The following is a 12,593-nucleotide window of genomic DNA, read 5'->3' as shown; positions in this document are numbered from 1 at the left end:
GGAAGTCACCTTCAGATTATAACTTAGTACTTCCCCTCAGCTATACATAGTGTTTTAGTGTGTGTCAGCTTTTAATAACAATGATTCATCCAGTGATAGCTGCAGCCACTGATGATCAGTGACAGGAACATGAGCTCTGCCTCGTCATGCATGTGACGCTTTTGTGCGTGTGAGGCAGAGACAGACGATATATGAAAGAGTATTATCTTCATTATCATCTCTGTCTCTCTGCTGCATCCTGTGGTGTGTTTTCCGTGCTGTGTTGTGATTGGTCAGCCAGACCGGCCGATTAAACTAGCGATCACTCCACTCTGTGTTGCCATGGAGATAAGAATTGACAACTTGCAGCTGTTGAACAACTCACTTTTTCCACTGCTGATATCATGTGTGAGTGTGTCCTCTTCTGTCTCTTTTTCATCCTCCCCTCCTCTCTGACTCCTTCTCTCCTTCTCTCCCCCGTCTGTCAGATCTGGGACATCCGTTCTCTGGAGTGTGTCCACGTTCTGCAGACCAGCGGCGGCAGCGTCTACTCCATCGCCGTCACCAATCACCACATTGTCTGTGGCACCTATGAAAACCTCATCCATGTACGAGGGACACACACACACACACACACACACACACACACACACACACACACACACACACACACAGGACAGGTTTTGTTTTTGTTTTTCTGTTTTAATTTGTGTCCAAGTGCCTCGCCCTCTCTCGAAGGCATGAGGTCGTTTCTGGCTCCAGCTCTGCTCAGCTTTTCTCTTTTTTTTTTTTTTACTTCTGAGTGCACAGATATATTCACATAGGGCTTATATTAACACTTAGATGTGAGGATGACCAGAATGTGCACCAGACCAAAGTTAAGCAGCCGCTCGCTTCAGCTATTGCACAGTGCAAACAGAGAGATCATTGTTTGCATAATCCTGTATATCTCAATCTAAAATTAAAAACATAACAGCTGGAACATTCATTCTTTTTGCAGAATTCAGTCTTCCATGTCATGTACATGTACGCTTGTAATGGCGTCACTTCGCTACTTAACATGTGGTGCGAAAATGTGCAATGGCACCAGAGGGATGAAAGATGAATCTGTCACATTGCCTCTGCACTGTGCTCACAGAAACAAGCATATCTCAAAAACTGAATCATGTCTATAGTTCAGGTAATGTAGGGAGTGTTAAGAAATATTTTGTTCATGTTTCTACATTTAAAAATCTTTTGGATTAAAATGTTTTGTGTTTTTATTTTGCAAAATCTGATGAAAAAACGTCAGATTTTTTTGTTTGACATATTTTCAATACTTTAATAAGTTATTATGGTTTATTGACTTACGTAACCTTTTAGCTCAGGTTGTACAGATTTTAGGGTGGACCATTTCTGCTGCAGAGTTCAAAGAGTTAACGATGATGATGATGATGATGAAGAAGGAGCTTGTGTCTTCTCTCCAGGTGTGGGACATTGAGTCTAAAGAGCAGGTGAGGACTCTGACAGGTCACGTGGGAACAGTGTACGCTCTTGCCGTCATCTCCACCCCTGACCAGACCAAAGTGTTCAGCGCCTCCTACGACCGCTCGCTCAGGGTGAGGACGGAACGCATGTTCCTTTCTCTGTGTGTGTGTGTTGTGTGGGTGTGGAAAGATGGAAGACACTTCATTGTGATGACGCGTGTGTACTTAAAGGTACTATTATCATGGAGATGGTTTGTATTAATAAGAGGACAACGAACAAGTTAAGTAAGTGTTTAAAATGAAGTGTTTCCCCTGTAACTGCACAGGGAAATCTGTCACTCGTAACCAACCATGACAGTGACTTAGCCCATGAGGTGTAATCAGTTAATCTGTCCAAGTAGGGCTTTGCCTTTGCCATACAAAGCAATATAGATTTCAGAGTTTACAAAGAGCACCTGAATGCACCATGAAGTCCCTGTTACTGTGTGAGGGTGAAACTCGTCTCTGACACAGAGCACAGAAGTATCGCGACTGTAGACGACAGAGAAACACTATTTTGATGCAAACATTTACCGTTTACCATTTGGCGGATACTCTTCTGATATTTACTGGCTAAACAGCGAGCTTGGCAGGTGTTAATTTTGGACCCTGCGCACCTCCCAACCTGAGTCTGGCTAGCAGTTCGTCCTGGTCAGAGCACCAGCAGCTCTCCTGCTGATACAGCTGCACCTCCTGACAGAAACAGAAAGACAGGCTCTGATCCATCCTCGCTGTCAGGCAGGAAATACTCCTCCTGACTCTACAAGAATGATATTGATAAGGTCGGGTGAAAAAGTTGAAAGTTTAGTGTATAATTGGGGCATCGGTAGCGTAGTGGATAGTGCCTGCACCCCATGTACAGAGGCGGGTTTGACTCCGGCTTGCGACCCTTTGCTGCATGTCATCCCCCCTCTCTCTCTCTCTCTCTCTCTCTCTCTCTCTCTCTCTCTCTCTCCTTGTTTCTCACTGTCCTGTCAATTAAAGGCAAAAAGGCAAAAATAATAATCAAAAAAGTTTAGTGTATAATTCGGGAGAAACATAGTCGATCATTGAGTCTCATTTCTCGGCTGTTGGATACTGACAATCGAAGCACCCAGTGTGTCGCTATTTGTCGCTATTACACACTGAACTTTTAATAAAGGTATAACATGTTCTTGTTGTGTCATGTTGCATGTGTGTTAGTTAATTGACAGTAATATTGTGATGAAACTTGTGATTTAATTGGGTTAGCAGTTAGCATACCGCTCCAGAGCAGTGAACGGAGAGGAAAGGCACTGACACACTTCTGTCTTATAATGTAACATGGTTGAAATGTTGTGTGTGTGTTTCCTAGGTGTGGAGCATGGACAACATGATCTGTACCCAGACACTGCTGAGACACCAGGGCAGTGTAACAGCTCTAGCCGTCTCCAGAGGGCGCCTCTTCTCTGGAGCCGTCGACAGCACCGTCAAGGTACCAAACGCCACTTCTCCATCCGCTGCTGAACATCTGTATCTGTTTGTGCCTCTGCTCTGGTGCTCAGTCCGGCCAGCTGCAGGTTCACTGTAGTTCGCACGAACACCCAAAGCACTCTGAAATAAGTTCATATATTTTTGTAGCTTTTCTGACTGAATCTCACAGTGTATCTTTCTTGATCTTTCCTTCCCATCCCAGTCTGAGTGACGTTACATAATTACACTGTGCTTTTATTTTATGACTTCATTTTATGATGTGTTGTAACTTTGTTGGATCGTCTAAAGTGATTTCTCTCTGTGTGTCTCCCTCAGGTGTGGACGTGCTAAACAAAGTTCGCTGTGAGGAGTCCATTCAGCGTCACATGTCTTTGTTGTGTCAGACGGACGGTATGAACGGTAACCTTTCCACGTGATTTCCTCCTCCACAACGTTTCTTCTTTGATTGTGATTTAACAGTTCGATAATAACCACCGCTTCACAATCCAGCTGCATCGGAACCATTTTACTAAGTGTTGCTTTCCAAACTTCAAACAAACCCTCTGACGGCTCGACTCGACGGTCACGGTCGAAGGTCTCTCCGAGGTCACGCTCCTTAGTGACCTCATCACCAGTGCATTACGGCGCAAAATGAGACGAGCTGCCTTACAGTTGCACCGCACTGCGCCAAAACCAAGACTGACTGGACGCTGCAGCCCTGTAATCAGAACAGGAAGCAGAGGTTTCAGACTCTTGCCTGCTTCCTGCACCTGCCGTTTAAGAACTGTACTGATGATGCCTGATGCATCCTGTTCAAATAAGTCTAAGGGCTGGTTTCACAAACATGGAGTGACACCACACTCATTTCACATATATATGTGTTGTGTTTCTCAGAATGCACCAGAACAATGACAAGAAATTGAAATGGGGACGTTGTTATTTTATCAAGATGAATGGCACACTGACTTTTTACAACCAAGAGGAGGAAACTGAAGAAAAAAAGAAAATTCGCAGGCTGTCTAGCCTTAGCTACACTTACCGGCGATTACCTTGACATTCAAACAGTGACACACATCTGGGGCTGCTCACTCCCTGGCACCGACTGTTTACCATCCTGTCACTCGTGCAGGATTTGAAGATAATTACAAGTCTTAGTTTTTATTATCAAGACTTATTTTTAGCTCGTAATTGTACCGCTTTCGTCAGGGGGAAAAAAGTCATTGAGGAAAAACTTTCGTCATAGTTTTCATCAACGAAATTAACACTGCAGTGAAAGCACCCTGAGTTTCGTCAGCTTGTTTGACTTCACTTCTCTTGGTTTGTTTATTAAAAGCCAATGTGAACTGGACCAGGATTAAATAACAACCAGCAATCTATTTTTTTTCCTTTGGGATGAGAAAGGTATCCACAGGCCAGGATTGTACCCGACAGTCGGATTGATCAACAGCAAAGATCTGCGTGTTGGTGAATTTTCCACCAACTGGCACAAATAAAGCGGGATTCATAATTGTGTGTCAGCTTAATGAAGAGCCTATGCTGTTGTGTGTCTGTGTCACTCTGCAGTTACGCCTCCAAAACACTAGTTAGCGGTGGAGGTTTCTGTGAAGTGCTGTAAAGTGTAGTTGATTCAAAACACACATTAAACACACATTAAACATGTTTTAATAGAAACAGTGTCAAACACAAGTACACAGATCAGCTTCATTATAACTGGCAGCTGATTTGTGTACTTTTCCTGGACACATTTTCCCCACAAATACAACATACTAATGTTTTTAGCACAAGCCTATGGCATTTTACATTGTACAAATTAGCCTAGCAGCTAGGGGACTTTTCCTCTACTCATATGAAGCCAGGGACAACAGCAACATTTAACAAAGGTAGCATTACAAAATTGGACTCCCATTACAGCTCACAAGGTTCACTGACAAAACAACTGTCTTATACTAAACACGTTTTCCAAACAAATACAACAAGCTAACATTATTAGCACAAGCCTATGGCATTTTACATTGTATAAATTAGCCTAGCAGCTAGCAGAGATTTCCTCTGCTCATATGAAGCCAGGATAAATCACACACAAGACTTAAAATGCTATTTTAGTGGAGGCTTTATTGTCTTCACAATTTATTGTTTCTTATCTGTGAAATTAAAGTAAATCTAAGCTTTGTTCCCACTGAGGGAAATGGTTTCAGCTCACAGAGACAGACAGGAGGTCTGCGTCACCGCAAAGTGTAGTTACATTTCTGGGGAGGTGCACGTCAGGCTGTGGTGTATTGTACGGCATCAGTTCGACGCATAAGTATAAATCCCACTTAAAAAAGAAAACACATACGATCAAAGAAAGGACACCCTCATATGTCAGTCAGTATCTGGCCTGGATAAAACTTAAAATTCAGAGCAGCTCGTGTGATAATAATATCTACACTTCCGCCTCTCAGCCGACGATGTTCAGAGGATGACCATTGGTTCATTTCAGGATACGTTTCCTCCCCCTTCAGTCATCGTGGTTGTCACTCAGACCTTTGTGAAACCAGCCTTTATAAATCACCTTTTAGTAAGTGAAGACTTTAAAGAGAATGACAGATCTATAGATTTACTGAGTTTTATATTAGTGCCATGATAGAGCTGTCTTCAGAGCCATTAACGGTTGTACAGTGGTGTAAGATAAGACAGTGCTGAGCCTGGACAGAATGACTCACACTGGCCTACATTAACAGAGAGGGACGGAGAGAGGAGGACAGTCTGTGTGCATGTGTGTGTCTGTTGTTGTGTATATGTGTGTGTGTGTGTGTGTGTGTGTGTGTGTATGTGTTTCAATGAGTGCCATATGTGTGGAAGGAAAGGAAAGACTGACCCCTCCCTGCTCTCTGGTCTCTAACTTCAGCCGGTTAGAATGAACATAACCACAGATTAATCTGATTGTTAACCCTCGATGGACTGACGGTGAAGGCCAGCAGGTGATTGTGTGTAATGAACCTTCAAACTCCCAGAAGCAAAGTGCCATTGAGCTGAAGTGAAGCCCTGCTCTCCGAAATTATATTTCAGGACCCATATTGGGTTGACAATATGAAAACTGACTCGATCTGCCTGGGAGGGTGGTTTTTAAGTTCATGAGATCATTCACATCCACGCCAAATTCAAACACGTGGGCTGAGTTAGGTTTTTACAGATGTTCAGAGTTATGTTGCCTTCACTCAGAGCAGATCTGTCCACTGCTCACTGAAGCCTCGGTGAGGAAGGTGGTGAGGAAGAGAGGAAGTGTCTTCACTGGTCACAGTTTCTGTGATTCCTTGTATACTTGTATTCATGTAAGCCTGAGTTGATCATTGATCAATAAAACTGTTGTACACTTTGACAGCTGTCGGTCTCATTTATTTATTTCAATAGTGTTTTGGGTTTTCCGTCTATCTTTCAAATTGTTATGAACACAGTATCTCAAGAACACCTCTGTGCCGACCATAGCCATAACTAGAGACATGTTTTCAGGCTGTCCATCCCATTCTCCTGAACATGACATGTCAAGAACACCTTTAGGGAATTTTGTCATTTTTGGCACAAATGATTAAGTGATTAGATTTTGGAGGTCAAAGATCAGATGTCAAGATTACTGTGACCTCATAAAACATGTTTTTGTGCCTCTGCGTAGGCCGTAGCCATAGCTAGAGGCATACTGTTTTCTGGTAGTCGTGAACCTAATATCTCAAGAATGCCTTGAAGGAATTTCTTTAAATTTGGCACAAAAGTCCACTTGGACGGAAGAACACGCTGATTAGAATTTTGTGCACAAAGGTCAGTTTCACTGTGACGTTGTCTGTGTCATTCTCGTGAACGTGATATCACAAGAATACCTAGAAGGAATTTTCTTCAAGTTTGGCACAAACATCCACTCGGACTCGACAATGAATTGATTAAATTTTGGTGGCCAGAGGTCAAAGACAGTGTGACCTTGCATCTGTCTCATTCTCATGAACACAATACCTGACAAACGCCTCGAGGGAATTTCTTTAAATTTGACACAAACGTCCACATTGACTGAAGAATACTCTGATAAGAATTTGGTCATCAAAGGTCAAAACATGTTTTTGGCCAAAACTCAAGAAATCATACACTAATTATGGCAAAATTTCACGCAACTGTGCAATGAGTTCAAATAATGAAGTGATGACATTTTATATCCAAAATGTCAAAGGTCAACTTCACTGTGACATCATAATGTTGTGCATAAAACACTTTTTGGCCACGACACAGCGTCATATCTCAGGAACAGAAGGGGACACATTTGGTCAGATGCTAATCTCACAAGACAGATTCTGCAATTTACATTGTAGGCCACAGTGGCCTTTATGCCCTGCCCGCACTGCCCCAGGTGATTTTGCGGTTTTCTCCTCCGCCTCTTTCCTGTCAACACGGCTTTGACACTTGCGTCTATTGAGAAAAAAATGCGATGACATTCTGGAGTCTTATTGAGCAACATCAAATGAGACGTTGGGTACATCACCAGTGGTAGGTTTAATTCGAGCCTAGCATGAAGTGCTCGGACAGGCTGCAACGACAGTTTGACACCAGTCTATCACCAGCCAACCAGGAGACCTCATCAGACGCCCGGGCAGGGATCGGTACTGAGACCTGGTATTAAACAACCCGAGGTAAATTTAATCAACACCGTAATGACAGTAAGCTCCACTACTATCGGCGTTACTTTTTAAAGTTTCGGTTTCATGTATCATCATTGTGCAGCGGTGGGGACACAGTGCAGATGAAGGGAATATAACTTCAAGATGACTCTAGTTGACGACAAATGCTTGTTGCTCGGGATGTCCCGATCCAGCTTTTTAACTTCCGATCTGATACCGATATTACAGCCTTGAGTTTTGGCCGATACCGATACCAATCTGATCCAAGCACGTATTATACATATTCACTTATTTTGTTGTCAGTCATGTTAGAAAAGGTTTGATCAAGCGATATTACTCTAACAAGAACTACTTAATGGGGTTAGTTAGAATGATCCACAACAGTTGGTATGAGAAACTGACCTGTTTATTGTTAACAGGGTTAAATAAACAAACTTTAAACTTGAACATTAACATTAAATAAAACATATAGCTGGTTTGCTTTGGCTGCTTTGGCCCCTTAATAAAAAGAAAATAAATCAACACAAGAAATCTTTAAAATGTCTAACACACACTTGTGCTTTGGCCCCCTAATAAATAAAAAACAGATTAACACCACAAAACATTGTTGACATTTAACAAACAATGCAGCCTTTCCTTTTCAGTTATTTTAGTAGTGTCAGTGCCAGCCTGGTGCTGCTGGATTGATAGTAAGTGCTGGAGCAGATCTCTATGATCAGGCTCTATGAAAAACTGGATCGGAGTTCTTGGATCTGCATTTTTCCATGCTGTCCGATCCGATGCCGATGCACGTTTTTTGCTAATATCGGCGGCCGGGACATCCATACATGTCTCTGTAAGTAAGTGCGATAAAACCTCTGCCAGCCAAGCCAATACTTTATCAATACAATTCAACCCGCTCTGTCTGCAGTCTGTCATTCACCGCTATTATCATTTACGATCGCAGTCGACACAAGCACATCGTGCTCTCGGTGCTAACAGCAAAGTGTTAGAGACTTAAACTAAAACGAAAGCTGTCTGTGTGTAGGCTCACACTTTATTTGAACATGTACCTGAGACAGCGACCTGCAGCCAGTGAGTGTCCTCAGTAGAGGCGGGACAGAGAGCAGGATGAATGACTGATACTGATGTTTGTCTTCATGCTGAGATAACATGACTTTCTTCACTCAGTGTTGTGATGTCAGGAGGAATTTTTATATTCCAGTCAGATATTATTGGGTTTTAAATGGTGACTGTTGTTGTAAACATGACTGTTGCTGCCATGGACTGTATAAAACTATATCCTGTGTAACTGACCTGTAAGGAAAGCATCAGGAGGTGAGGTGTGTGTGTGTGTGTGTGTGTGTGTGTGTGTGTGTGTGTGTGTGTGTGTGTGGAGGAGAGGAGAGAGGGAGGTGCTGTTAATGTCACTTATTATGCTTCTGTGCATTGATAGCTCTCTTTTAGTCTGTTTCTACATCATGTTGAGGAGGGCCATGCCTGTGTAAATATATATAGGCTATGTATGCAAAAAAAAAAAATGTGGCCTGTCGACATGATCTGGTTTTGAAATGCGGCCCATTTGAAATAGTAATTGAACAGCCCTGCTGTAGTTTGTTTGTTTGTTTGTTAGCTATCTAACAACACATCAAAAATAATTGCAAGCCAGTCTTGTTCAGTGAATCAGTTTATCATGTACACTCAAAAAATATTTAGGCCTAATATTTAAGATTGTTTGCTTATAAATACATGAACCTGGTTGTTCTACATTTAAAACACATTGGGTTTATTTGTGGTATTAAATAAATAAATCACATTATTATTTATTATACTCATCGTTATTACTTGAGCTTGTTTTATTTATTCATTTCACAGATAGTTATGCATCTTTAGGATAGGTTAGGTAACTTTATTGTCCCAAAAGGGAAACTTTCCTTGTAGTCATGACAGACCATTTAAAACAACACAGAATGAATAATACAATACATAAAAACAATACAGTACATCACAATAACAACAATAAAGTTTAGTCCTTAAATTAAATTCATTATGGACGTGGAATTAAAATCATTGTTTTATTTTATGGCCTTGCTGCCCTGGCATTTGGCCTTTGTGCCCTCAAAAAATTGACAACACAAAAGGCCAAGTGCCCTTGCCCCTAAAATGCCGAAATTCCAGGCCTGCCCTAGCCCTTCACAGGAACTCCAAAAACAAGGCCTAGGGACAATTTTTAGGGGAAGTGTGAGTCTTGGGACAGACCCTTATTTTGCCAGCTTTGTCCTTAATTACAGGGACTAATAAAACAGATAGGATGGAGTCAGGCAAAATCCCATGAACTAAAAAGCCAGTCAGACAGATAGTAAGCAGGGGGCAAAGTTTTTTGCTGGCATATTTAAGCTGCTCAGCAGTTATCGTATCAGCTCCACATGATTTATTGTCATCTAAAGCCAAGACCACACAATGAACCTCTTTATTAAAAACATCTTCATCATAATCAATAACACCCACATCAAAAGTATTCCTCCCAACACGGTTAAACAGTTCACAATAATGTTTCTGCCACATCTGGGAGATTTTATCTGAACCACTGGCTCCATCAGTATTTGCTGGCAAGAACATTTTGCAGTTGTTCATCGCTCTAATCTCTTTCCAGAAATCAGTATAACTATTATTTTGCAACTTTTTAGCCAATGACTCAGATCTCATAGAATTCTCATTCTTTTTAATAAATCTAAGAGCGTATTTAAAATTTGCATTTGCCAGTTTCTTCTGTTCAAAAAGAGGCTCTTGTCTGTCTCTACCTGGGTCTACCCATGCTTACCCAGACTTAAAATGCTATTTTAGTGGAGGCTTTATTGTCTTCAGAATTTATTGTTTCTTATCTGTGAATTTAAAGTAAATCAAAGCTTTGTTTCCACTGAGGGAAATGGTTTCAGCTTACAGAGACAGACAGGAGGTCTGCGTCACTGTGACGTGGAGTTACATTTCTGGGGAGGTGCACGTCAGGCTATATGGTGTAGGGTACAGTGTAGGCTGTTCGTCGACGCAGAAGTATAAATCCTGCATTAGTGGTACGCCCATCAAGCCTCCAATGCTGGGAAGCGGCGAGATCCCTGACCTTAAAAAAATGCAGCATTTTAAAGGCTCATTTCTGCTCCCTTCACCAACAAAAACAAACATTTCAAACGGTGTCTCCATCACTGCCCACTACATTAGATGGCACTAAAGGGAAGATTCAAAACTTCCTGACAACAAGATACAAAGACAACGATGGAGGAGGTTGTAGTTATGCTCCTGTTGTAAACCTTGGAGCATAAATGATGTAGAGGATGTACACTACACCCCTGACATGTAACCACATGTCACAGTGACGCAGACCTCCTGTCTGTCTCTATAAGCTGAAACCATTTCCCACAATTTCACAGACAAGAAACAATAAATTGTGAAGACAATAAAGCCTCCACTAAAATAGCATTTTAAGTCTTGTGTGTGATGTATCCTGGCTTCATATGAGCAGAGCTGTTTAGTGTAAGACAGTTGTTTTGTCAGTGAACCTTGTGAGTTGTAATGGAGCCGAATTTGGTAACGTTACCTTTGTTAAATGTTGCTGTTGTCCCTGGCTCCATATGAGGAGAGGAAAGATTAATAGCTGCTTGGCTAATTTATACAGTGTAAAATGCCATAGGCTTGTGCTAATAACGTTAGCAAGTGTTTGTCTGTGAATGCTGCGAGTTATAGTGAAGCTGATTTGTACAGGTCAGACATGGACTGAAGCTTCAAAGCTTCATTTATACCGTTGACATTTGAATTCTGAATCAGCATTCAGATCCTGCACAGCTTTTTTGTATTTTTTTCAAACCTATTCATGCTGTTTCAACCCAGTATTTCTGCACAGTTGCAGATCAAGATCACGCCACACTAATATTATCAGTACAATCCTGATTCCAAAGAAGTTGTGACGCTGTTTAAAACGAGCACAAAAACATAACTAAATGATTTGCAAATCCTTTTCGACATATAATGGAGGAAATGAGCATTCAACACATCAAAGTCGAAATTTAAACATTAAATATATTTCATTTTACCATATTTAACTGAACCTTGGTCAAGGACGATTGTGGAATTATTGCATTTTGTTTTTATTTATTTGTTTTTGTTTTTTATTTTTTTGGAGTCAGGGTTGTAATACATTGTAATTGGATTCCAGTCGAGGCTGTGTAGGATTGTTTCCAAAAACATTTAACTCCAAATTATTGTTAAGTCCAAAATTCAGTTAAGTTATTAAAACAAGATGGATATAATGCTTTTATTGAACAAAATATTCAGCTTCAGTCCATTTTGTTGGCGTTTAGCCTCAAAAACAACATCTGGGAACTTTTATAATGAGGACTAGCAGCTTTACAGGAGCTCACAGACAACGATTATCAATGTGTCACAGTGATGGCTGACAGCATTAAAACAACTACAATTTGCATTTTTGCACAAATATATGAATTCAAGCACTTTCAATAACCAAATGTCTGTTTGTGTTTATTTTTATAAACCTTTCAAGACCTTAATTTCTTTCCACTCAAATTAAAAAACTTGAAAGAACTGTCAGGACCTGTGGGAACCCTCCCTGGAATAGCCCCGCCCACTTTTAAATTCTATGTGGAGTGGATGGGGGGCGGGCCCTCCCTGGAATAGCCCCGCCCACTTTAAATTCCATGGGGGGGTGGGGCCATCAGGGTTCCAACTCCTTTGTGACACTTCGGCGCACAGAACACATCAAAAGATCAAAGGAATTGAAATTTGTAAGTAGCCCCAGGATATCACATAATTTCAGTCACACACTCGTGTCGCGTACTGAGTCTATTACACAGACGATTTTACACACACACAGTGAGTATTTCTGAGTCAAGCAGTCTGTTGGCCATCAATACACATAACGATGGACAGAAGAACAAACAACAGACAGAGACCAGCTGGTAATGCTGCGGGCCGTCGTGGACCTCCACAACATCACTACCATCAGCACAACAATGCCTCTTGGGGAGACCTTGTTGATGAGGAAAACCAGAAG

General features: G+C 41.5%; 1 protein-coding gene across 2 annotated transcripts in view; it reads left to right on the top strand.

Annotated features, from left to right (window-relative positions):
• traf7 (TNF receptor-associated factor 7) overlaps nucleotides 1–6,273 on the top strand; it is a 29,084-nt gene extending 22,811 nt beyond the window's left edge. For both annotated transcript variants that reach the window (XM_049561055.1, XM_049561056.1), the window contains exons 19-22: nucleotides 468–587; nucleotides 1,446–1,577; nucleotides 2,818–2,937; nucleotides 3,252–6,273. In XM_049561055.1, the coding sequence (XP_049417012.1) occupies nucleotides 468–587; nucleotides 1,446–1,577; nucleotides 2,818–2,937; nucleotides 3,252–3,266 (387 nt within the window). In that variant the 3' untranslated portion in view covers nucleotides 3,267–6,273. The remainder of the gene's footprint in view (nucleotides 1–467; nucleotides 588–1,445; nucleotides 1,578–2,817; nucleotides 2,938–3,251) is intronic.
• Nucleotides 6,274–12,593: the final 6,320 nt, after the last annotated feature.

This window comes from Epinephelus fuscoguttatus, linkage group LG19 (assembly GCF_011397635.1).
Source record: "Epinephelus fuscoguttatus linkage group LG19, E.fuscoguttatus.final_Chr_v1".
In the NCBI taxonomy this organism is placed as follows: Eukaryota; Metazoa; Chordata; class Actinopteri; order Perciformes; family Serranidae; genus Epinephelus; species Epinephelus fuscoguttatus.
The sequence above is the reverse complement of the archived record's forward strand: the minus strand, read 5'-3'. Positions and strand labels throughout refer to the sequence as shown.